General features: G+C 40.3%; 2 protein-coding genes across 10 annotated transcripts in view; one reads left to right on the top strand and one right to left on the bottom strand.

Moving 5' to 3' along the window:
• The window catches only part of LOC140905309 (dol-P-Glc:Glc(2)Man(9)GlcNAc(2)-PP-Dol alpha-1,2-glucosyltransferase-like), an 80,628-nt gene extending 72,641 nt beyond the window's left edge, over nucleotides 1-7,987 (bottom strand). Inside the window, exons 1-3 of one of the 5 annotated variants that reach the window (XR_012156816.1) lie at nucleotides 7,401-7,889; nucleotides 4,402-4,599; nucleotides 1,134-2,671 (exon numbers count right to left, since the gene is read on the bottom strand). Coding sequence is in view for 2 of the 5 variants with exons in the window: in XM_073328386.1 (XP_073184487.1) it covers nucleotides 4,402-4,599; nucleotides 7,401-7,565 (363 nt within the window). In the remaining 3 variants the exon portion in view is untranslated. Of the gene's footprint in view, nucleotides 1-1,133; nucleotides 2,672-4,401; nucleotides 4,600-6,167; nucleotides 6,439-6,617 lie in introns of those variants that run through there. The other 4 variants (XR_012156817.1, XM_073328386.1, XM_073328387.1 and 1 more) reach the window with 4 other exon arrangements.
• On the top strand, nucleotides 7,012-14,934 carry TPRKB (TP53RK binding protein). 5 transcript variants are annotated; one of them, XM_073328389.1, is made up of 5 exons: nucleotides 7,012-7,125; nucleotides 9,271-9,414; nucleotides 10,208-10,330; nucleotides 12,015-12,191; nucleotides 13,520-14,934. In XM_073328389.1, the coding sequence occupies exons 1-5, from the start codon at nucleotides 7,096-7,098 to the stop codon at nucleotides 13,604-13,606; spliced, it is 561 nt and encodes a 186-aa protein (XP_073184490.1). In that variant the 5' UTR covers nucleotides 7,012-7,095; the 3' UTR covers nucleotides 13,607-14,934. The 5 variants fall into 5 exon arrangements, with proteins under 5 accessions (XP_073184490.1, XP_073184492.1, XP_073184489.1 ...); XM_073328391.1 differs by having other exon boundaries at nucleotides 7,039-7,125; nucleotides 9,221-9,414; XM_073328388.1 differs by lacking the exon at nucleotides 7,012-7,125 and adding an exon at nucleotides 7,171-7,648 and having other exon boundaries at nucleotides 9,221-9,414.
• The last annotated feature ends 7,727 nt before the right edge of the window (nucleotides 14,935-22,661 follow it).

Below are 22,661 nucleotides of genomic sequence, written 5' to 3'. Positions count from 1 at the left end.
GGCTCTAAGCCTTCCTCAAGAGAAGTGGTGTGCGAGTATGCTGTGAATGGATAGATGGGATTCCAAGCCAGAGTGCAACATTTTGCATGCTGCACAGCTGAGAAATGACAGCTGTGGGTCAGTAACTACACATCTCTGACCTTCTGAGAAACAATTCCATTTCAGAATAATTGGAATGGTAGTCGTATAGGTTTTACAGGCTGAATTTGCTGTGAATACACAGACCTGACTGCAATATTTCAGTCCCAGAACAAGGAGTAGCTTGGAGACACTTCATTCTAGGGCATTCTATTTATAAAGCTGCTTTATAAGCTATTAGAAATGTCCAAAGAATGCTTGCAAGTCTAATTAAAGTAATTTACTGAGGGGAAAAGACACACCATTCTTTGATTCTGAAAATACACAAAGGTGCTTTTTTAAAAACAAAAATTTCCATATACAGTACACCTTTGTATGAAAAAAGTACTAGTTCTATATATATGGAAAACATGTAAAAGTACAATTAAATAATGCCATTGGTACTTTTTTAAGATTATATGTCAGATCTTAGAAACAATCAATTCTACTTGGGAGAACACTTACATCCCACTTAAGTGCAAACTTGTTAAGCACATAACCTCAGGACAGAGAAAGCCTATTATTTTAAAGAGTGTTCATTATACTAAGCTCCACAGTGTAATGATGTGTTTTAGAAACTGCTCCCTTTTTAACACGTCATGTTATCAAATGCAATCTTTTGTTGTACAATTACATGTATTTATGAAAAAGAAGGTTCATGAATAAGGTCTGCATTATGAGTTTATAAATACTGATCTAGGGTAAAATGTTCAAAACACCTAAGTGACTTAGAAGCCTAGGTCACATTTTCAAGAGTAACTTAGGCACTTAGCAGCCTAAATCTCACTGAAAGTCATTGGAAAGTAGGAACTTTTGAAAATTTTACCCCTGAAGAATCTGGGGTGAAATCCTGGCTCCACTGGATTTAACCCCTGATCTCTAACAGGTATGGATGGAAATGACCTATGCTGCAGATTTTTACTGTTTATGAAACCCGGTCATTACTGTTAGACAAATATTTAACTGCTGAAATACTTTGGAAACAAAACCCTACAATCTGAAATCAGAATGCTTACCAATTAATTTGCAATTTTTTTGGAAGTTTTATTTGTGCTGGTCTCTGGCCAAGAATTTAACTTTTACTCCAACATTTCCAAGTATCACTGTTACGTCTTTCTTCAGAGCCCCCACTAGAGGAAAAAGTTTTAAATATTTACCATAGAACAACAGTATTATTATGAAATATGACCGTAAACATCTCCCTCATTTCATATTAATTGCAGAATGTTTGGAAACACTTCTGTATTTTCCCTGATGCCATATTTATTAAATCCAGGACTCTAAAGCCTTATAAATTTGGTGTAATACCCTATCATGCAGAAACAGTAAATCAAATCTCACATTCATTTCCAAGAATATAAATATCCAACTCACTTCAGTCCCTACACCGTCCACAGAAAAGTTACATATAGCAATACACTCTACTTAATTTTAGGGCTCGTAGTCACTTATTCATTGCAGAAAAGGCACAGAATTGAGTCTTCTTAAGAGTATAAAATCACCACATGAACCTCTGGATTTCTTCACTATTTGGCCACTGAAATGTTTTGTTCAGAAATAAATGAAAGCTTACTGCATTCACAACAACATATAAAGTCAGCTCAAGGAGAAGCCTGGAAAGAGGTGGAACTGGAATATTGAGCCTATATATTAAAAATGGCAAAATGAAGTAACGAAATTCCAGTAGCTTTTGAGGAACTGTGACAGCAAACACACATACAAAATATATTAAGTTCCAGAAAATAGATTTTGATTTCAGTGAGTCAGCCAAACTCCAGCCAGCAAATATATAGGCTGGAACAAATATGTATTTCACAAGGTCATGTCTTTGGAAGACTTTTCTCCATACATAAAATGTGTAATGTCTGTTATCTCCAATCAAGTATTTATGAACATATGTAAATTTCCAGACCAGGAATAAAGAGATGGCAATGAGTATGCTATATTGAATCAAGTGCTTCCGTACTGATCGAAGGAAATTTCCAATTTTATTAGGTGTCATTAGATGAGGAAAGGAAAAAAAGAGAGTAAAGGAAAAAAAGTAGAACAGTTGAGGGATGTGGAAACAGGCTTCATGGCTACTCCTGTCACCAACAACTATTCCACCATTGATTACCACAAAAGCAAAGAACACAATTACTAAGAGGATGTACGGCCAGGTCAAAACAATAAGAGTTACTAGGTTTTTAAATGACATGATGTACTCAGTAAGAAATTGTACTACTTTGATTAATTCTGAAAATGATCCCTTCGTTGCTGAAATCCTTTCTTCTTTTTTCTTCTGTAATTCTGTCTTCCAAGCTTCACTTAGCTTTTGTGCAACAACACTTCCCCCACAGAAAATAGTCCATATAATATTTGTTTGACGAAACATAAAGCCACAAAACCCGAGTAGGGCTGAAGTTTTATGGTTACCATAAAGGCACATTAAATATGCAAACAGAGTAAAAAACACTGATCCTGTGTCTGTATAATAAAGGAATGTAAAAAAATAGAGAGTAGGAAACATTGCAAGGGTTAACGTAGATAAGATTCTCTGGAAACCAGACACAGTCTAGAGAAAGAGGGAGAAAAAAAACTATCAGTAGTATTACTTCCATCAAGGAACAAAAATCACAATTATTTAAAGGGTACCATTCTTTAGAATCCTCAGTACCATAAAATAGCATCTCTTCTGAGCTGAATCAGTTTTTATTACACCAGTATGCACACTGCACTCAATTTATTGTCAACCTTCTGCTACACTAATATGGAACATAAGACAATAAAACATAAGAGAAATATGAGTATGTAGAATATTAGAGCACTGCTGGTGATTTAAAAGTAAACTGTGAAGACAATAGGAAAATTACATTCATTTCAATTCTATTTTAGGTGTTTATATAGTGTCTGTCATGGTATATCTAAGGCCCCATCCTGCAACTATCTTACTGCAGTTCCCTATGACATCCAGAATGCACCATTCTCTGACAGCATAGTTACCATAACTTCTGCTGAAACTGGCCATAGAGCATCATTTAAACCTATTTAATCTGTGCTGCAGTTTCTACAGTTCCTTTTCATTATTATTTTATAAAGTAATAAAGAAACTTTGGGGAAAAAAAAGTCTTATAGTTGAAAATACTAAAGCCAACACTTTCACTTATATACCGGGTACTTTACATTTATATTTGCATCTACAAATATAAAATAAAAGCTATTCCAAAAGAATGAATTCTTTATTAAATTAGACCCTGACACATGCAAAGATTTATGCATGTGTTTTTTAAGAGATGACTTTATCCTGGATTGAGAATATCTATATGGAGAGATGATTTCTGATGATAAAGGGATCCTTAATCTAGCCGACAAAGGCATAAACTGATCTCAAGGTTGGAAGCTGAAGCTAGGCAAATTCAGACTAGAACTAAGGTGCAAATTTTTAATTAGGGTAATTAACCACTGGAACAATTTACCTAGGGATGTTACTTGAAATCTTTATATCAAAATTAAATATTTTTCTAGACAATAAGTTTTAGCTCTGTAATGCTCAGACCTCAGTGGTTCAGGAGCCAAATTAGTGATTAACATTTCCCAAAAGAGCCACAGTTGTGTGAATTCATTGTTTCATTTGCTACAGTACTATATATTCATATTTAAACAGCATGACCGGGGAAATATTTTGTATGTATGTATATATAAAATTATTCTAGCAGCAAAATGACTGACCAAGTATTATTATTTTATCAACTACAATTGGTTAATAACATAGTAAAAACATCCTGATTGGTTAATAATTAAATCACACAGTGTTTTAATATTATGTGCTGCAAAGAGTCACAGAAGACACATTAAAAAGACGCCTGTGGCTCACAAGCCTCAATCTGAGTATCACTGTTCTAGCTCAACCCCAAGTTATGGGCTTGATGAAGGAATTACTCGGTGAAGTTCTAATGCCTGTGTAGTGCAGGTCAGACTAGATTGCCATAAGGGTCACTTTCAAGCTATACAAATCTATTAATATTAACTTTATAAATACAGTAGTCCCATCAACTTGAACAGGACTGTTCAAATGTGTAAAGTTGAACACAAATGTAAGTCTTTACAGCATCAAGTCCTAAGGGAAGGGAAAAAACCTGGTTTTAGAGAAGAAGGAAGGAGCCAATAAAATAATCTAAATGATATAAATATTTGTTGCATAAAACTGAGGAGATCTGAAACTCCTCATATAGTAAGGGATAGCTTAGAGTTTCATCAAAATTTGTATTTATTACTGTATGTAATTCTAATGGATTCAGAGTGTACCTTGTTTTTATGATGTATCTTGCACAAAAGCAAATACAGTAAGTAGAAGTTCCCAACACTGAAAAGGAGATTAATAAATCGGAGCATTCCTGTAGAGCACACTACACTTCCAGACCATCCAAAGAGCCAAACTGCAGGTTTCACTATTCCAACCGACATCAAGTATAAGCCAGGCAATGTAGTGATCATGGGGTCCCACTTAAAAATAAAAAAAAAACCAGGGGATTAAAGGATTGGGAAAACCCAAAGATGCATCACAGAAACAATTAAAAACAATAATAGGTTTATAAGTAGTTCTATCTTACATTCCAACTCATTAATTTTCCATTTAGATATGTTATATTGTAAAGGTGAGTATAAATTCTGAAAACACTTTTGCACACAACTAACGTGTTTCATGCAAGTAGTTCCATTAAGTTATCGGTCATCTTTATATTCAGTATTAGTCAGATCAGTAAACAAAAACAGTCTCATCCTACTTTCAATCACAAAAAAAAAAGTTTTAGTTTTTTTTTTTTAGTATTCTACGGATTTTGGTTTTGGAAAAAACAATCAATCATTTTTATCTGGAAGAGCTAAAGACAACATGAAAAGGAAAAGAAATTGCACCTATGCCCTTTTTTTGCTTCTTTATGATGTATACAAATGTTTCCTCTCCACTAACCCAGCCATAAAAATGTGTATTTTTCTGCTTGGTTTTTGTTTTGTTTTTACATGACTAGACATTTAGGTTTCTCTACCCTATTATTTTTCTTTAAAACTTTATGGACAACCAACTGACAAACCAAAGGACTATGTCACTAAGTGCACCAAGCAAGTGAAACTTGACTGCAAGTAGAAACCAGACATCTATTAAAATCTCAGTTTTTGTTAATACCTAACAGACAACTGTTAGAAGAAAAGAGGTAGATAAGTGGTAGATGCCTAGTTGCTTCGGAGATTGACTGGATAGATTTTCTAAATGGAATAACCCTGCAATCCTGGCAGAAGGTGGACTAAATGGTTTTGATTTTGTTTTCTTTTTTCCCATTCCCTCCACCTTTGTCCTTTATTCCTCTTTGTCAATGATGTCTAGGGTAGATTTATTCTCTTTAGTTTTTACTTTTTCTTTTATTTTTTCCTCCATTTTTTTTCTACCCCTCTGTAACCTCTGAGAACAATTCCCATCTACTTCCCCATCTTAGCCAAACTCAGGGCAGACCATTCTTGGCATTACTGATATATCGTAAGTAAAAATAACAAGCAAGCAAAAATCCTTAATTTTAAAAAAAATGCCAAGCCTTCTTTATATATCATAAACAAAAAAGGGCCCAAGCAATATTTTCCTTCCTTGTGGTCACCCTTAAGTGAAACATAAGTACTGTACATGCATTCCTCAAACTATTGTTATTAACAAGCACTTATTAGCTGAGAAATTATGACTATAATTATACCATCACATTTTTCTGTTGCTAGCTAAGGCCTGACAATTGCTCCCCCTCAGAAATAACTTGTGCGGTCCACCAACCAGTAAGAATTGTTAAAAGCTCATCTCCACTTCTCACATAATTTGAGTGCCAAAGCAGTTTAATCTGCTCCAGCAAATAGGAGGCATATATTCTAGAAAAAAGGTTATGTCTACACTGCACATTTCTTTCTGTGGCATGAGGAATACATACACAGGTAGTCCCCCTAGAATGCATATCTATAGCAGCACAGACATTAGGACATGACTTAAGCAAGTAAAGACACACCTGAACGGTGTTAGTATATACCCGAGTACATACCCTGTACTCTCTACCTCCCAAGCCATACATCACTGCTGCTGGAGCCTCTCCTAGCCACAGGAAAAGACTCCCACAGCAGGGAAAGATTCTGGCAGGGGGGAGGCAGACAGGAAAGAACCCAGTAGCTCCATGCTGTTGGAGTCTTTCCCTGCCACAAGGAAAGACTTCTCCAGCTCCCCACTGCTAGAGTCTTTCCCTGCTGCTAGGAAGGGCCCTGGCAGGGAGGAGGCAGCAGGGAAAACCTACTTTTCCTGTTGCATCCCCCCCGCCGCCGCCGCCAGAGTCTTTCCTCACCACAGTGAACCGCTGCAGCAGTGGCAAGCTGCTGAAGCCTTTTCCTGCCAACGCCACCAGAGCCTTTTACTGATATGCATAGCTATATACACCATACTGCGGGTGAAGCCTGCTTTCCACTGTGGCCTGTAGCTGAATACACCCTACATGCCGCACCTGTGGTGCTCAGTGTGTAGACATAGGTAAAGACAGCTCCACCGCTCCCATCCAAACAGAACAATGATTGATACCAAAAAACAAAGAGGTATCCAAGGGTGCTGGAACAATTGGTATAGTGCTGGTGCTGAGAGCCCTTGCACCAAACTGTAAAATCCTGTATGTGCTGGAAACCACTTCAAGCCAGGGGATGCTGCAGCATCCCCAGCTCTCCTGGTTCCAGCAAATGTGGAGGTCCCATAACTGACTGTATTATGCCATGTCAGGATGGCGACAGAGAAAATACAGGAGGATCGTGCTCTGAGTAGTGTCATTCCCTCCACTGGAGTGTAACTGGAGTGGGGGAGGAGATAAGGAGCAGGACAGCTTGAGACCCTGCCTCGAGCTGGGGCGTCCAGAGCTTGGGGCTGTCACGACGGCCAGGCTCCGGCTCCCAGGCCAGTCTGAGCGCTAGGCTCCCAGCCACGCAGCAGGCACCATGGCGGGGCGGGGCTGCGTTTCCACAGAGGTTCGTGGAAATGGAAACATTCCGGTTTGGGCAGCATTTGCCCGCAGACAACCCGATCGGACCAGCCGGCTCTCCGCAGGCTCCTCGGGGAAGGCCCCGGGGGCGGGAGCTGGGGCCCGCTTAGCGGAGCAGGCGGCGCCCTGGGTAGGGGTGGCCCAAAGCCGGGGCTGGGCCGTGGCTCGGCAGCGCCCTGTCACAAGCGGCCCCGGCGGGGGCGGAGGTGGGGGCCCGTGCGGGCCGGGCCGGGCCGGGCCGCCGGGGAGCCCCGTACGCACCTGCTGGAAGAGGCCCTCGCAGTAGGCCTGCGCCTGCGGGACGTGGAAGGCCTCGTCCATGTAGGGCGCGCGCTGCTGGCGGTTCAGGGCCGAGAAGAGCAGGCACGCGAGCAGGAAGGTGCCGCTGATGGCGGCGGAGAAGCCATAGGCCTCGGAGCGCTCCATGGCGCGGGCCGGCCGGAGCTCGGGGCGAGCCTGGGTTTCCGGGGAAGGAAGGGATTGCCCGCAGCACGCGGAGGAGGAAGCGGGTAGGTCGGGCGGACGGACAGACGGACGCGCGGGGAGGGAGCGGCTGAGCCGGACGCGGAGCGCTGCCCACGCCGGCTGGCAGCTGAAGCTCCCCCTGCTCTGAGCAGCCCCAGCGGGAGCGCTCCGGGGTGGGTGATGCCTCAGGCAGGTGCCTGCGGGAGAGGGCTGGGTACTGTGCAGGGCTGAATGCCCCTGCCCCGTGTCCCACGATGGGAGGCCAGAGCCCCTGGAAGTGGCACTGTGGCCGCCCCTCGTCTGGCGTCTCCGGTCAAGCAATGGACAGACAGGCAGGCAGAGCTCGGGAGCGATCGGGGTGAACTGTGACGGGAGCTGTAAGACCTAAAGCTTTTCTCTGTCCCTGCCAGAGCATTGCAGAGCCACCTCGGCCCACTGTTACACCACTTCAGAGGCGCCTTCCACCTCCGGCCGGCGGCCTGGAGCTGATGATAATTGGAGCTAATATTGCTTACGCTTTTTTTTCTGTTTTTTGACTAAGAAAAAATTCTTAGTAATGATATGATGATTTTTTGTCTTGGGCATATTCAGATTAATCACATACAATGGATTCAATTTCTAAAGTTAATTTTTAACTTTTTTTGTCCGAGTAAAAATAACAAATGGAATATTTTACAAATCTTTTTACAATGTATTAACTTTTACATAATGATCGTGTTTACTTATTTTATTAAAGAAGAGAGAAAAGGAGGAAAGAAAGCATATGTAAAACTGAATCAGACCATAGTCACCAAAGGCCTGTGCAGTAATTATGTTTATAAATACTCCAGTGTGCTTTCAACTCCCATTTAAGAGAAGGGCAGGTCAGTACCTTGTTAAGATCTTAGAGGACTGGGACCTTCCAGTGGACAGCTGACTGGTCACATACTGCTGCCTGGGCTTCCTTCTTGTTTCCATCTGCCAAACTTTCATCTGCCAGTACTTCCTTATTATTTTTTCCATATCAACTACTGAGATGTCATCTGATTGTGAATGGCTGGGGAAGTGATTTGCACAATCCTGAGTAGGAGAGGTGGTGGTCCATACTAAGAAAATATTTGCAAATTCCTGTCTTAACACATAGGAGTGGTTATTTTATGCAGTATTTTTGTAGCTGTGTCAGTCCCAGCATGATAGAGATGCCTGCTGGGTGAGGTAATATCTTTTATTGGTGAGCAAGACAAGCTTTCTACCTTACACAAAGTTCTTCTTCAGCTCTGGGAAACTTAATCAGAGTGTCTCAGCTAATAACAAGGTGGAACAGATTGTTTAGCACAGTGCTTTTCAATCTGTGCTCTGTGAACCCGTGCGGGTCTGCAGACTATGTCTAAGATTTCCAGAAGGGTCCACACTTCCATTCAAAATTTGTTAGGGGTTTGCAAATTTAAAAAAGGTTGAAAACCATTGGTGTAGCATAAGTAGTTAACACATATTTCAAGGAACCATTCAAGGTGAAGTGACCCATATTTTATAGTATTTGCCACTTAAGCTTCATTAAGAACTTTGTCTCTTTCAGAATAATGTTTATCTTAAGTATTATGAATCCTGTGCAGTAATTATGTTTATAAATACTCTAGGTTTGGCTGTTTTATACTGGTTCAAGGCAAACTCACTCTTTTGTTACAAGATGCAGCATTTCACACGTCAACTGGAACTGTTTCCTGACTGTAGTGTGACTCTTGTTTTGTTTAATGATGTCAAAAATGCTGTTGCTCTAAGAAAAAAAGCAATGGAAGGATCTATTGATGGAGCATTAATAAATCCTGCAATGGTAAGCAAATCACCAAATAATTACACATTGTAACTGTTTATATTGTATTACAGTTTTGTAAGCTATAATTCCTTCTCTGGATATGTTTGTATTCCTGCAAGCTTCTGCATATGGTTGGACTTCTGTGCCTATCCACAGCCCCATGGACTTCATGCAAGTGTAAGGGTCCACCCATGCAGATCTGATTGTAGGATTGGGCTTTAAGAGTTTACAGCCTTCTGTCTTTGATTCACTTCACCTCCTAGATGTAGCTATTTGAATGATTTACTTCCATCTGTCAAAGTAAATGCTAATCATTTAAAGATTTAGTTCCAGAAATACAGTAGTTTGAATAGTCTTCATGTCCTAATATCTAACATCTGGAGCCTTCATTCTTCTTTAACTCCATAACTATTTTCAGAACCTGCCATTACCTTTTGTTAGCAATAGCAAAGCAATGGTTGGAGGAGAGAAAAAGAACTTTATTAAATAATCCTGACACATTAGATTACTGGATTTTATTCCAATTCTTTGATTTGAGACGGTTTAATCTGTGGTGTTATTCATCCATCACTAAGGGACAGAGTCAGTCATCCTAACAGGATGAGTACTACCTGTCTCAGTGAGTAGTCCCATTGACTTCAATGGGAAGATCACAGAATAATCTTCTGCTCAATGTAAGGATGGCAGATTTTAGGGCAGTAAACCAGGAGTGATTGAGTGAGAAAGTTAACATTATTAAGATTATATGATTTGAATGGGGGAAAAAACCTAATTCTTTATAGTTTTAATCTATTCCTATTCTGTTCTGCAGATTGTTGATCCATTTCAGATACTTGTGGCAACAAACAAAGCAGTTCACCTACACAGGATTGGTAAAATGAAGACTAGAACTCTTAATGCAGAAATTATTTTCAACCTTTCCCCAAACAACAATGTAAGATTTACTTTGCTGAACAAATGTCTCTGTTGCCAGATGAACTTTCCAAAATCCACCCAGCCAAGCTGAAAATAAGCATTAACTGAATACTGTACTTGTCTCAAGGGCCCAATTCTGTGAGGTACTGAGCTCCTTTCTTAGATCGCGACAATGGTTAAACTTCCGTGGTCATATTTCAGTGCACACTTATCAGCTCTCAGTGTTATGACCTCTACTCTAGGTCATCCCTGAGAATCCAGGAATACTCCTGATTGGCCAATTTTCTTTTTTTTGTGGACTGCAGGTGGTAGCAGCCCTTAGTCTGACATAACAAATAAGTTCAGATTTTTAAAATTACCACAATACAAAGAACAGAAAATACAATTTTGGCTTTTCTCATTCAATTTACACTTTTAAAACACTGTGGAAAACAATATACGAGGATAAACTTGCATAAAATTAATGATCAATTGATCCATTTTGTCCATAGCAAAATTAATTTCATACAATCCTTTATTTTTGCCACCAACCAAGCAAATATGAGAACTGTCCAGATAACCAAACTATTATAATTGCATAACAAATATTCTAATTTTTGAGTCAATAAGACAAAGGACTTCTGAGCCAAAACTGGAAAAAACTTGTATTTCTCTGATGACAATAAGCGCTACAAAATAATAAGTAATGTGGCAAATCTTCAACATGGCTAGACCTACATGTGCATAAACAATTGTGCCTCCCAGTGCAAGCTCGCTTCCTTTTTAAGAAAGCCCCCTTTGTTTGAAAATTGTGTGTTTCTAATTAGCTTATTATTAAGATTTCCACATACTTCTCTATTATACCCTAAGTTCCAGAAAACCCCAGGAATGAAAAAACTAGTGGACTTGCAAAAGCAAGGGCAATTTTAAAGTTTTATACTTATTAAGGTGTTCCTCCAGAATGTAAATTCACATTCTGAATGCATAACCAGTCATTAATATAGAGGAATTGTGCTTTTGGTTGAGATAAAGCATTCACTCACCTCTGCCGTAAGTAAGAGTTGGGACAGAATTAGGAAGACCAAACATTTTCCTCAAAAATATATTTTTGCACTATCTCTAATGACCTAAGAACAATTTTCAAGTCCCAAATTTCTGTACCACTGAATATTTGAGCACAAACTTTGCCTTAAACGCTCTGAGCACTGAAGCAATTAAATTACCTCCATGTATATATGAGGAAAAATAAAGAACTGCTTGTATAGACTTTAAGGCATGCTCCTTAACCTTCTGTATATGCTTATCCTATTTATCACTGCATGTAAAAAAAAAAAATGCCCAGATAAGAAAAGGACTTGATTTGTTCAATACAGTGGTCATTGTCCATTTACGCAACTTTGGTCTGTGGCCAAAGGTAATTACTTCAGTTTTCTGATCATTTATGAATATACTCTCCTGTTGAGGAAAAAAAAAAAAAAAAATTCTCAACAAACACTTTAGACACAAAGGTATTTGGGACAACAAAATCATATGACTTACTAAAGTAAAAATTGGGTCTGTATTCTCTGCTGCTATAAACTGGCACTGCTCCACAGGTGTAGAACTATGCCAGTTTACACAATTAGAAAATTTAGCAAAATGATTGAAAAGATTATACCAGATGCTTGCTTCCATGTAATAAGAAAATGACCAATACAATTTCAATATTTCTCATTTTATCTTAGATTTCAGATGCATTGAAAAAGTTTGGTATTTCAGACAATGATTCTGCAGTGCTCATTGTTCTGATTGAAGATAAAGAAAAAACTTTAAATCTGGAAGGCATAATATCTCAAGTGGAAGGTCAGCAGGTTTCTTTAGCAGAACTCCACAAAATAACAGATATAGCCAAAGTTAAAAAGGTTTGTAAAGGCTTGTTTTAAGAATATATGAAATATGACTGGGGCTGGTATATTTTACTTAACTAGCTCATTAAATCCAAATTGGCTTCTAAAGATTCCCAAATCTGTAGTGTGAGTACTCATTACTTTTCTTTCACCTTGTGGGTTTTCGTGTATGTGATTGGAAACTTTTGTTTTAAGTGGAAATAGAGTATTTGTTTGCTGCTGCTTCTGTTCAGGGAATTTCATTTTTCAATCCAGCAGCATCCAAAACTGTCACTGGCTTCAATGAGAGTTTTGGATACACAAGGAATGCTAGGTTGAGTCCTTTTGAGGTTTCTCACAACAGCAGGCCCAAATACTGCAAAGATTTACCCAATTTCTTAACTTAAGGCATGTGAATAACCCAATTGGAGGGTCCTAAAATAATAATATTGAGTTGACAGGCTGCTGGCAGTTGCTTTAGAAATCAAAAGATTTTGCAATAATGTCATAGCCTTTATTTTAAGTCCTTGCTGCTTTTTTTGACGTGTGTTATAGACTTCTGGAAACCCAAACAGGAGTCTGGTTAACTGTGCTAGAAAATAAAACAGCTGTTCAGTGCCTGAAACTCTTCATCATATAATAGATCTATTTAAAGTAATGGATGCAAACCCATTTTCATATTTAAACATGATCAGCAAAGGACTTTTTAAAAGCTGTTTGTGCCCTTTTTTCTTTTCTATAATATGTAAAGAAGACTTGGGCTATTTAAAAAAAAAAAAACCTCCTTTTTTTTACCTTTAGAAATATCAAGAATGTCAAGTCTAGTATTCCTTGCTTTTGCTGGAGAAACTTTCATAAATCTTTGAGATGTGTGTTGGGAGCTCTCACACTTAAATGAGGGGCAAAGGTGTTAAATATGTAAGAGACAGATCCTGTGCGGAATCCTGGTCCCATTGAAGACAGTAGGAGTTTTGCTAGGGTGAAGATTTCAGTCCCAGTTTCCAAAATGCTCATTATGTTAAAAAAAGTTAATGAGATGCAAACCAAAAAAACATAAAGCTCTTAATTGCGGGCTAAAAGTCCCATTCCTGCCGTTTCTTCCTTTCACTCTCTTGCCTCCTGTGATGTAAAAATTTGTCTAGGTCCTCAGTCTCCATCAAGTCTAGCCTGAAAGACAAGATCTACATTTCTAATGTTTAAAAAAAAAAGGGGGGGGGAGAGAATCTTCAAAAATACTTAAATATCTCCTTTATAAAGAAATGTGTTTTGTTGTTTTGGGGGGGGGTTAAGAAAAGGGGTACATGCCCACCTTTTTTCTTTTCCGTGTAACCTTTACATGTTGGGGGTTTTTTTTGTTTCTACAGATATACAAACTTACTCCACAGGAAGAAAAAATTGGCACGTTACTTGATGGCATCATTTGCAGAATGTCAACAAAAGATATTTCATGAAAACATTCAAATAAAATCCATTTTAAAGCTACAGGAACAACTGTTGCAACCATTCTTATTAGTTTTGGACTCTGTCTCAATTCTAAAATACTTTGCACTCCTTTATTTTGCGTGGAAAAGTAAGAAGAGTCACTAAAACATTCTGTGAAAGAAACGGTCAGGACCTAAACCACTAAAGGAACACTGAAGCAATATTTTATCTTCAGCTTCATTCAACTTCAGAAATGTCAGTGCAGTACTGAGCAGAGTTTGAATTCTCACAACTTGTACAGATTCTACTCAGTGTTTTATTTAAAAATATTATTTAAAATTTTTCCCAATATCTTTTAACTGGTCATAAACATAAGGTTTCAAAATCTATTACTACTTACCTTTGTAGTAAAGTGCTTTAAGATCATCAGATATGCCACGAACAGTGCAAACTATTTTTATTTTCCCCAAGGGCTGCAATGACTTGGTTTGCATGGGCACGGAGAATAAAGGATGATATGGAGACATTTTTAGCTGCTAAGTGTTTATGTATATATCATACTTGTCTAACCATCATTCACTAGGAGAGCATATACAAACTGCTTCTTGTGATTTCCTAACACTCACAAGTGTCTGTCAAAAACACACAGAAAATGGGTCCCTGCCCCAAGGAACTTACAATCCAACTGAGAGATTTGACAAATGGGGATAACACATACACTATGGAAGGGGGAGAGGAGAGGAAGGAAGCAGCTCATAGAGCTGTGTTTACATTGCTATTCTGTATTAGTGATGCACATTTAGTAGGTTCATAAACTTTAGTGTAAATGCACTCATTTATTTGTAGATACTGCAGAAGTTAGTTTTTAGGAAGGATTTGAATGAGGTAATTGTGGAGGCTTGAACAAATTTTTGGAAGACATTCCAAGCATAAGAGCTAACAAGGAAGAAGCCACAGAAATGTTTGCAAGAGTAGATGTAAGGGGTATTGAGGCTGGTGTCAGTGAAAGGTCAGGAGCTGATACAACCTGTCCTATGGAAGGTTTTCTCAACAGTCTAGCTATACAGCTATTGTGGCTCATAATTTGAGAACCCAAAAGTAGTCAGGATAGACATGGGTAAAGATTTTTTTTTTCCATTCAGCTTGTGATGAAAGAAGCAGAAGAATGTAGAAGCATACAAAAAGAAAGTTGGAGGGTTCTTGCCTTCAAGATATCTCTAACAAAACTACAATAGCGTGTAGTAAGAAAGCCAGAGGATCTTCTACTAATCCATCTAAACTTCTACGGGTGCCTGTGGTTTCATCCATGACATTCTGCTTGCTATGCTTTTTTGAATAAATGGTTGTCTTCTTTCTATGCCTTTGCCATATCATTCTTCAACAATTTATTTCTCTAACACCACTCCCTTATGAATTGCTCACAGTCGCAACTTTGTTCCTCCCATATATCCCACTATTAATTTTTCTCCAAAGATGTCTTTGACTGAAATGAAGAGACACTGCTCGAGTCCCCCTCAGGTGCCTGTTTCATCAGCCTTTATTAACTCCTTTCTCTGCCTGTGTTTTGGTGCTTGGGTAAGAATTCTATATAGTTCTTAGACTGCAGTCATCACTGTAGTACCTGAGCACTCAGCAGTTGTGCATTAAGCAATGTGACTACACATTTGTCATGTGTTCTCTCATCCCCTCCTAAGGGGAGAAGCACGTCCTGTGGAATGTCTTATTTTGGTAGAGTTTTAGGTTTTTGTTTTGTTTTTAAATACCATAGGTTCCACATATTAGCAAGTCCTCGGTCTTCAGCAAAAAGTTGCTATTATCCAGCAGTTGCTAATAAGTGGAAGGCAGGTTTGCAAGACTACAGCCAGGGAAGGTAGCTCTCGGATGTGCTTTCCCTGGCTGCAAACCAGCTTAGGCAAAGCAGCAGTAGGAAGGAGGATTGCAGCCTGGATGCCAGGGTTCTCTATGGGGAGTGAAGGCGCTAGGGGTCCCATGGGACTATAAGTACCTCTCCTTTCCTCTATGTGTTGGGGCTCAGCATGTCCCATCGCTTGCTTCCGTGCATGCAGTCTCCTGGCAAGATACAATGAAGGCTACCATGCAGCTCAGCATCCAAGCTGCAGCCTCCTTTTCTGCTACTGCCTTGCCCACAGCCTCCCCTCCCTTACCTTACCTCCTCTGCATGGGCAAGTTTGCTGAGCTGCAGGCAATTGCCATGCTGTCCGGAGTGGTTCACAAGTGTGAGTGCCAACTTCAGGGCATGCTGTCAAGAAGCAGGGCAGACACCCCAAGTTGGTTGTATGTTTTATAATTAGATTTTACCAATCCAGTAATAAATGTTTACTCCTAAAGCACTATGACAGTTTTACTGTGGAGTCACAGACAGTCTCCTTGGGCATTCCAGTCTATCTTGCCTCCCAGGCAAGCTGGACTTCGTGATAATTGGTTCTATATACCAAAAATCACAAAAATTTCAAGTTGCTTTCAGTCCTAAGGGATCAGTCACTTACCCCAGGTAAGCCAATGTGTACCTTCAGTTTCTCACCAAAGACAACGCTTGTAGCCAATTCTGTAATAAACTAAAGATTTATTAACTAGGAAAAAGAAATTAGAGAGTTATTAAAAGGTTAAAGCAAGCAAACATATACCTAAATGAGTTACATTTTGTGGTTTTAAAAGGTGACAGCTATAGTAATGTTAGCTCTGAATCTCTTTTAGGGCTAACCCAGGCTGAATGCGGGGATCTTTGCTTCTCTTTCATAGCTCTGGCCTGGTGAGAGTCCAAACGGGAAAAAAAAAAAATCTTGTGAGCTGTTTTTATTTCCTTCTTCCAGAATTTAAACTGGTGGGAAAAGCCCTTTTTCACGTAGCTTCTTCATGGGTTTGAAAGGGCAGTTAACATAGCCTTTGTATGGCGATGTCCCACAGTGGCTCATTTAGTTTTGATAGGCCTCCTTGACAGAAGACAATTTCTCCTGACTCGGTTCACAGTTTGTGTCATAAATATAAAGGGAAGGGTAGCCACCTTTCTGTACACAGTGCTATAAAATCCCTCCTGGCCAGAGGCAAAATCCTTTCACCTGTAAAGGGTTAAGAAGCTAAGGTAACCTTGCTGGCACCTGACCCAAAATGACCAATGAGGGGACAAAATACTTTCAAATCTGGAGGGGGGGAAAAAGGTTTTTGTCTGTCTGTGTGATACCTTTGCTGGGAACAGATCAAGGATGCAAGCCCTTCAACTCCTGTAAAGTTAGTAAGTAATCTAGCTCGAAAATGCGTTAGGTTTTCTTTGTTTTGGCTTGTAAATTCGCTGTGCTGGAGGAAATGTGTATTCCTGTTTTTGTGGGAGTTTTGTATCTTAAGGTTTTGCCTAGAGGGATTCTCTGTGTTTTGAATCTGACTGCCTGAATGATTATCTTCCATTCTGATCTTACAGAGTTGTTCTCTTACCTTTTTTTTTTTTTTTTTTTTTTTTTTGTTCTTCTAATAAAGTTCTAATTTTTAAAAATCTGATTGGGTTTTTTGGGTCTTAAAAATCCAAGGGGTTTGTCTCATCTTTTTATTCTCAAGCCTCCCCAGGAAAGGGGGTGTAAGGACTTGGGGGAATATTTTGGGGAAATAGGAACTCCAAGTGGTCCTTCCCCTGTTCTTTGTCTAAAACACTTGGTGGTGGCAGCGTTTTACCTAATCCAAGGGCAAAGACTTTGTGCCTTGGGGAAGTTTTAACCTAAACTGGAAGAAATAAGCTTAGGGGGTCTTTCATGCGGGTCCCCATATCTGTACCCTAGAGTTCAGAGTGGGGAAGGAACCTTGACAGTTTCAGAGCAAACATTTTTTACAGTTATAAAGCAGGAACTTAAATATTACCTCCTAGCATGTGATAAAGAAATAATAAGTGAGAGTATTGCATGCAGCAATTTACAAGCATTTCATAAAGTCTAAAAACATTGTGACAAGTTCAATATCCATCTCAACCATACTAACACACAGGTGAAACAGACTAATTTCCAGAAATGAATTTGTCAGTGTGCAGCTGACACCTAAAGCCTTGGCAAGCACCGGCACCTAGTCTGCCAGCATCACACAGCCCCAGAAAGACGTGCTGGGACAGGCTGAGCACCGGCAGCGGGCAAGTTTGAAGGGCTGCAGCTTGGGGAGGCATGTCCTAGTGCTTCCTTCTCTGGCTGCAGCTTGCAAACCTGCCTGCAGTTGTGGCCTTTCTTCCCACAAAAAGATGGGTGGCAGGTATCATAGGCTCTGGGCGCTGTGCCTCCCCAAACAGCCTGGAATGGCCCCACCTACACTCCACCCCCAAGTCCCCTCCTGCAGTTCCCGGCACTCTGCTGGGACTGGGGCTGGCTGGCCTGCCGCAGGAACTCGTGGTGACTGGTGCTCGGACTGTGCGGCCCAGCGCACCAGGGCTGGGGATACTGCAGCTGTGCCAGCTGGCGCACTGGGGCTGAGGGCACTGCTGCCCACCACTCTGGGGCTGGCCACCCAGTGCACCTGGGCTGGGGGTGCTGCAGCTGTGCCGCCAGGCACTGGGCGGAGGGCTGTGGTGGGGGTGCTTTGGGCTCCTGGCGGTGGGCAAATGGGGAGAGGCAGACAAAGGGGTAGGGGTCAGGGGCTAGCCTCCCCCAACGGCCAGATCACCGGCTGCCCATGCCCAAAACATTCTTAATAAGCAGTATGCCATTGCCAGTATCGAAATCCTGTTTACACTGATGTTAATGGGAGGGGATTGGTTCCCAGAAGAATGTTGCCATCAACCAGAAAAATCTACTGTATATACATTTTGCTGTGTATTTGCATTTTAAAAAGGTGAAGTCAAAGTAATGCACCTGGAAGGTAGTGAGGTTTGTGATGGTTCTTTGTTTCTGGGGGAGTTCATTCCAGTCTTGGATCAGCTTCCAAGGAAGTTCTATTTCCTGCACAGATGAGCTTTATCCTTATAGTCGAGAATTCCATTGTGCCAGAGGAGCATAGTTGTTGAACACAGTCTTCATGCTGGAGCATTAGGCAGTCTTTTAGATATCCTAGGCCCAGGCCATGGAGCACCCTGAAGGTATTAAAGGACAGAGGCCTTTAATTTGATTCAAATTTCTATGGGAAGCCAGTTTAGGGAGTGGAGAATAAGTTGGACATGCTCACTGTCACCAGTGTTGCTCAGGAGGTGCACTGCAGCATTCTGTACGAGCTGGAGTTTCCGAAGTGCTGAAAGCTTCGTGTCCAGCTATAAGAAAAGGAGTACTTGTGGCACCTTAGAGACTAACCAATTTATTTGAGCATGAGCTTTCGTGAGCTACAGCTATGTTGCACTGCTGTCATCCAGCCAAGAAGTGACAAAGGCATGACTAACTGAGGCGAGAGCATCCTGTGTTGGGATGGAACAGTCTCCTAACTAGCTGGGGCATTAATCGTTGGTGCCATGTGAAATCAAGTATCAGTGGGAAGTGAAAAGTGCTCCTAAACTACAGCCTGAATTAACCTTATGAATTAACCTTTGTCTTATGAAAGGAGACTCAAGGAGCTTGGCTTGTTTAGCCTAACCAAAAGAAGGCTGAGGGGAGATATGATTGCTCTCTATAAATATATCAGAGGGATAAATACCGGAGAGGGAGAGGAATTATTTAAGCTCAGTACCGATGTGGGCACAAGAACAAATGGATATAAACTGGCCATCAGGAAGTTTAGACTTGAAATTAGACAAAGGTTTCTAACCCTCAGAGGAGTGAAGTTCTGGAATAGCCTTCCAAGGGAAGCAGTGGGGGCAAAAGACCTATCTGATTTCAAGATTAAACTCGATAAGTTTATGGAGGAGATGGTATGATGGGTTAACATGACTTTGGCAATTAACTGATCTTTAAATATTCATGGTAAATAGGCCCAATGGCCTGTGATGGGATGTTAGATGGGGTGGGATCTGAGTTACTACAGAGAATTCTTTCCTGGGTATCTGGCTGGTGAATCTTGCCCATATGCTCAGGGTTCAGCTGATCGCCATATTTGGGGTTCAGAAGGAATTTTCCTCTAGGGCAGATTGGCAGAGGCCCTGGGGGTTTTTTGCCTTCCTCTGTAGCATGGGGCTCGGGTCACTTGCTGGAGGATTCTCTGCACCTTGAAGTCTTTAAACGATGATTTGAGGACTTCAATAGCTCAGACACAGGTGAGAGGTTTATTGCAGGAGTGGGTGGGTGAGATTCTGTGGCCTGCGTTGTGCAGGAGGTTGGACTAGATGATCATGATGGTCCCTTCTGACCTTAATATCTATGCGTCTATGAATCATTTGTGGGTATGCACCTTCAACCAACGGAGGCTGCATTGTGGCTGCAAACTCTTTAAATGTTTTCCTCTGCCCACCAGCATCACTTCTGTCTGTAGATAACTTAAGGCCCTGATTCTTGGGTTTGTCCAAGCTACACTCTGCCCAGGACTTGCTTTGCATCACCTTGGCAACTCCCCGATTCTGGGGTGGGTAAGTGGTCATTTTAATAGCCACAAATATTCAGAGCACAGTGAGGCTCCAGCCACACCCTCTATGCCAGACTGTTGATAGAGTGGCTTACTTGCTCACCACCAAATGGTGATTTCTCCTATACTGTGGGAAATGCTGGGAGGTCAGTTAAACCAGGCTCCTTTCACTGTCAGAGCAGCACAAGGAAGGGCCATAGCAGATCTAAGAATTAGGCCTCAAATTTTAATTTATACAGTTAACAATGGGGGAAGTATGCACAAATCCAAACTGTTCAGCGTAGCATTCTGTAAAGCATCTCTGAAGTTGAAGAGCAAACCCTCAGCCTCACATGAACAATATCTGGGGAAGGAGGAAGGGGAGAGATTCCACCACGTTCTAGCTGATGGCTCTACAAATGCTTTTCACCCTAATTTTCAAAGACAAATGTTTTGATTATATAGTAAAATTCTTTTGAGTGTGGGTGCCCCTTTGGATAGCCCATCATCCCAATTAAACAGATTTCCCTATTGAGAGAAGATGCCTTTTTTAAAATCAGAAATGGTTCTCAAATTCCCTTACTTCATTCACAACAAACCTGATAGCTCTAAAGACTGAAAGGTCTCCCACTGACAAAAGGCTTAAAGTGTTTGTTCCCCAAAAGGAGATGAAATAAAATTGAAGGAAAGAAATCCACCGCCATAGAGTATTAGAAAAGTCTGATGATACCAACTTAAAGTGAGCTTATTTTAAATGATGCTTGGAAAGGGTCATTGAAGTAATTGTTTAATTGAACCTGTATTAGAAAGGGTCTTTAGAGGAAAGACCATGTGTTTTCAATAATCACCAGGTCCCTATGTCAATACCACCTACCATATGGAGGCATCCCTATTTAGGCAGCAGTTCTTACCATTGAGTATCATTAGGCTATGTATCTTTCCCTGGAAAAGGTCATGTATAGCACTGCACAACTGTCTGCATTTTTTTCCATTTTTTCCCCATTCTCTGAGGCACTCAGAAGTAGATACTGACAGGCTAACAGGAAGGTGCAGAAGAATAGGTCATGCCTCAACTTTTTGACTGCTAATGGTTGAAAAAGAGTGTGTGTGTTGAGGGAGAAGGAGGTAGGAATGCCGTGAAGCGTACTCTCACTTTTCTTTGTCCAGTCTGCTGCTGAAAGTAATGAACTGACGTCCTGATCTGGTTAAGGTGCATCTTCTATTCCTATATTTAATATGGAACTCTCTCCCTTCCAGATTTCTGACAACTGTCCTGTTTTTGTGATCTGATATCTGTTAGGGTTTTCTCCTCCTCTACCTTTTAAGTAAGCAGAACATAACGTCCTCCTTTTTGTTGAACTTGCCATTGATTTGATTTGCATCACATCTCTCAGGTGCATGAAAGACATGCCAATTTACAGAGCAAAATAAGTATCATGAAATTAGATGATTAACAAGTTTAAAACTCATTTCATACTACTTCCAAACTAAAGCCAAGATTTTCAAAAATAAGACCCTAATGTTAGGCTCCTAAAAAAGTGATTTTCTACTGCTAACATCGTTCCCATTCACTTCAGTAGAAAAAAATAAGCTCCTATTTTTGAAAATCTTGGTCTCAGGAAACAAACAGAAATGCAGAGGGCCCTGAGAAACAATATTTATAAATTAGGACCCATGTACAAAGATGACAACAAAGTTTTGGCAACAGAAAAGGTCCAAACAGAAAAGAACCAGACGTATTTTTGTGCTAAATACTATGTTTTGGAACATGCTGTCTTTTTTAAAAAGGGAGAAGTAAGACGGTATTGAAGATGGCGTAGGGAAGAGTTTGAAGCTTCTGAAATAAAACATTCACAAGAGCAGCCTGGGACTATTATCGTGGAAAATTAAAGACTTGTTTTCATTGTCTGACAAAGCAAATGGTACATGGAATATATCACCAGGCTTGTTGGCTGAAGTGCTGACGTTGTTTTTGGTAGTTTAAAATAACGGCAGACAGGTATGTTTAAATCACATCCTTTTTTGAACATGTGCAAAAAATCAGTCCAAGCCCGTTTAACATAAACAGACGAATTAATAAAAAGATCACTACGTAATAACTGACACATACTTTCCAAACTTGTGTTCGCATTTTCTCTTTTTCGTCAGTCATGTCCATAGGTGCGAAAAGTATAAACAGCTTATGATTGTGTGCATTTTTATGAACCATTTTAGTATTTAAATTATGCTGCTGTTGTGTCTCTTGGGTTTAAGTGCTGTCTTATGATTTGCTCTGAGAGCTGAATGTATTTTATCCTTTTAACATAAAAAGGCTATAAATCCTTTATAGAATCAAATGTTAGAGCCCAGTGGAAATTTTTGCACTGTGGGGCATGAGATTTATTTAGTTAGTTTATTTATTTATCAATTTTAAAAGAAGCACATCCAACATAGTTATGTTTGGGCGGTTGAATACACTAGACGTGAATAGCCTGAAATCCAGAATTCAGCTGTTAAATATAACACAGATTTTCACACACCTCCTATTGATCCCCTCAAGCAAAAATCCAAACAGATGGTTTTACCATGTGACTTGGATTTGAGTCCCGGTGTGGGCTCAGGCTTGGGACTCTCCTAAAGAGCTTAAAGCTCCCCTCC

Source organism: Lepidochelys kempii, chromosome 1, assembly GCF_965140265.1.
Source record: "Lepidochelys kempii isolate rLepKem1 chromosome 1, rLepKem1.hap2, whole genome shotgun sequence".
Lineage (NCBI taxonomy): Eukaryota > Metazoa > Chordata > Testudines > Cheloniidae > Lepidochelys > Lepidochelys kempii.
The sequence above is the reverse complement of the archived record's forward strand: the minus strand, read 5'-3'. Positions and strand labels throughout refer to the sequence as shown.

Excerpts from the sequence above, each read along its gene's own strand:
- TPRKB (XM_073328388.1), top strand. The coding sequence starts at position 7,564 with ATGGCGCGGGCCGGCCGGAGCTCGGGGCGAGCCTGGGTTTCCGGGGAA. Across the intron at positions 9,415-10,207 it reads CATTAATAAATCCTGCAATG|ATTGTTGATCCATTTCAGAT; the intron begins GTAAGCAAATCA and ends TCTGTTCTGCAG. Across the intron at positions 10,331-12,014 it reads ACCTTTCCCCAAACAACAAT|ATTTCAGATGCATTGAAAAA; the intron begins GTAAGATTTACT and ends ATTTTATCTTAG.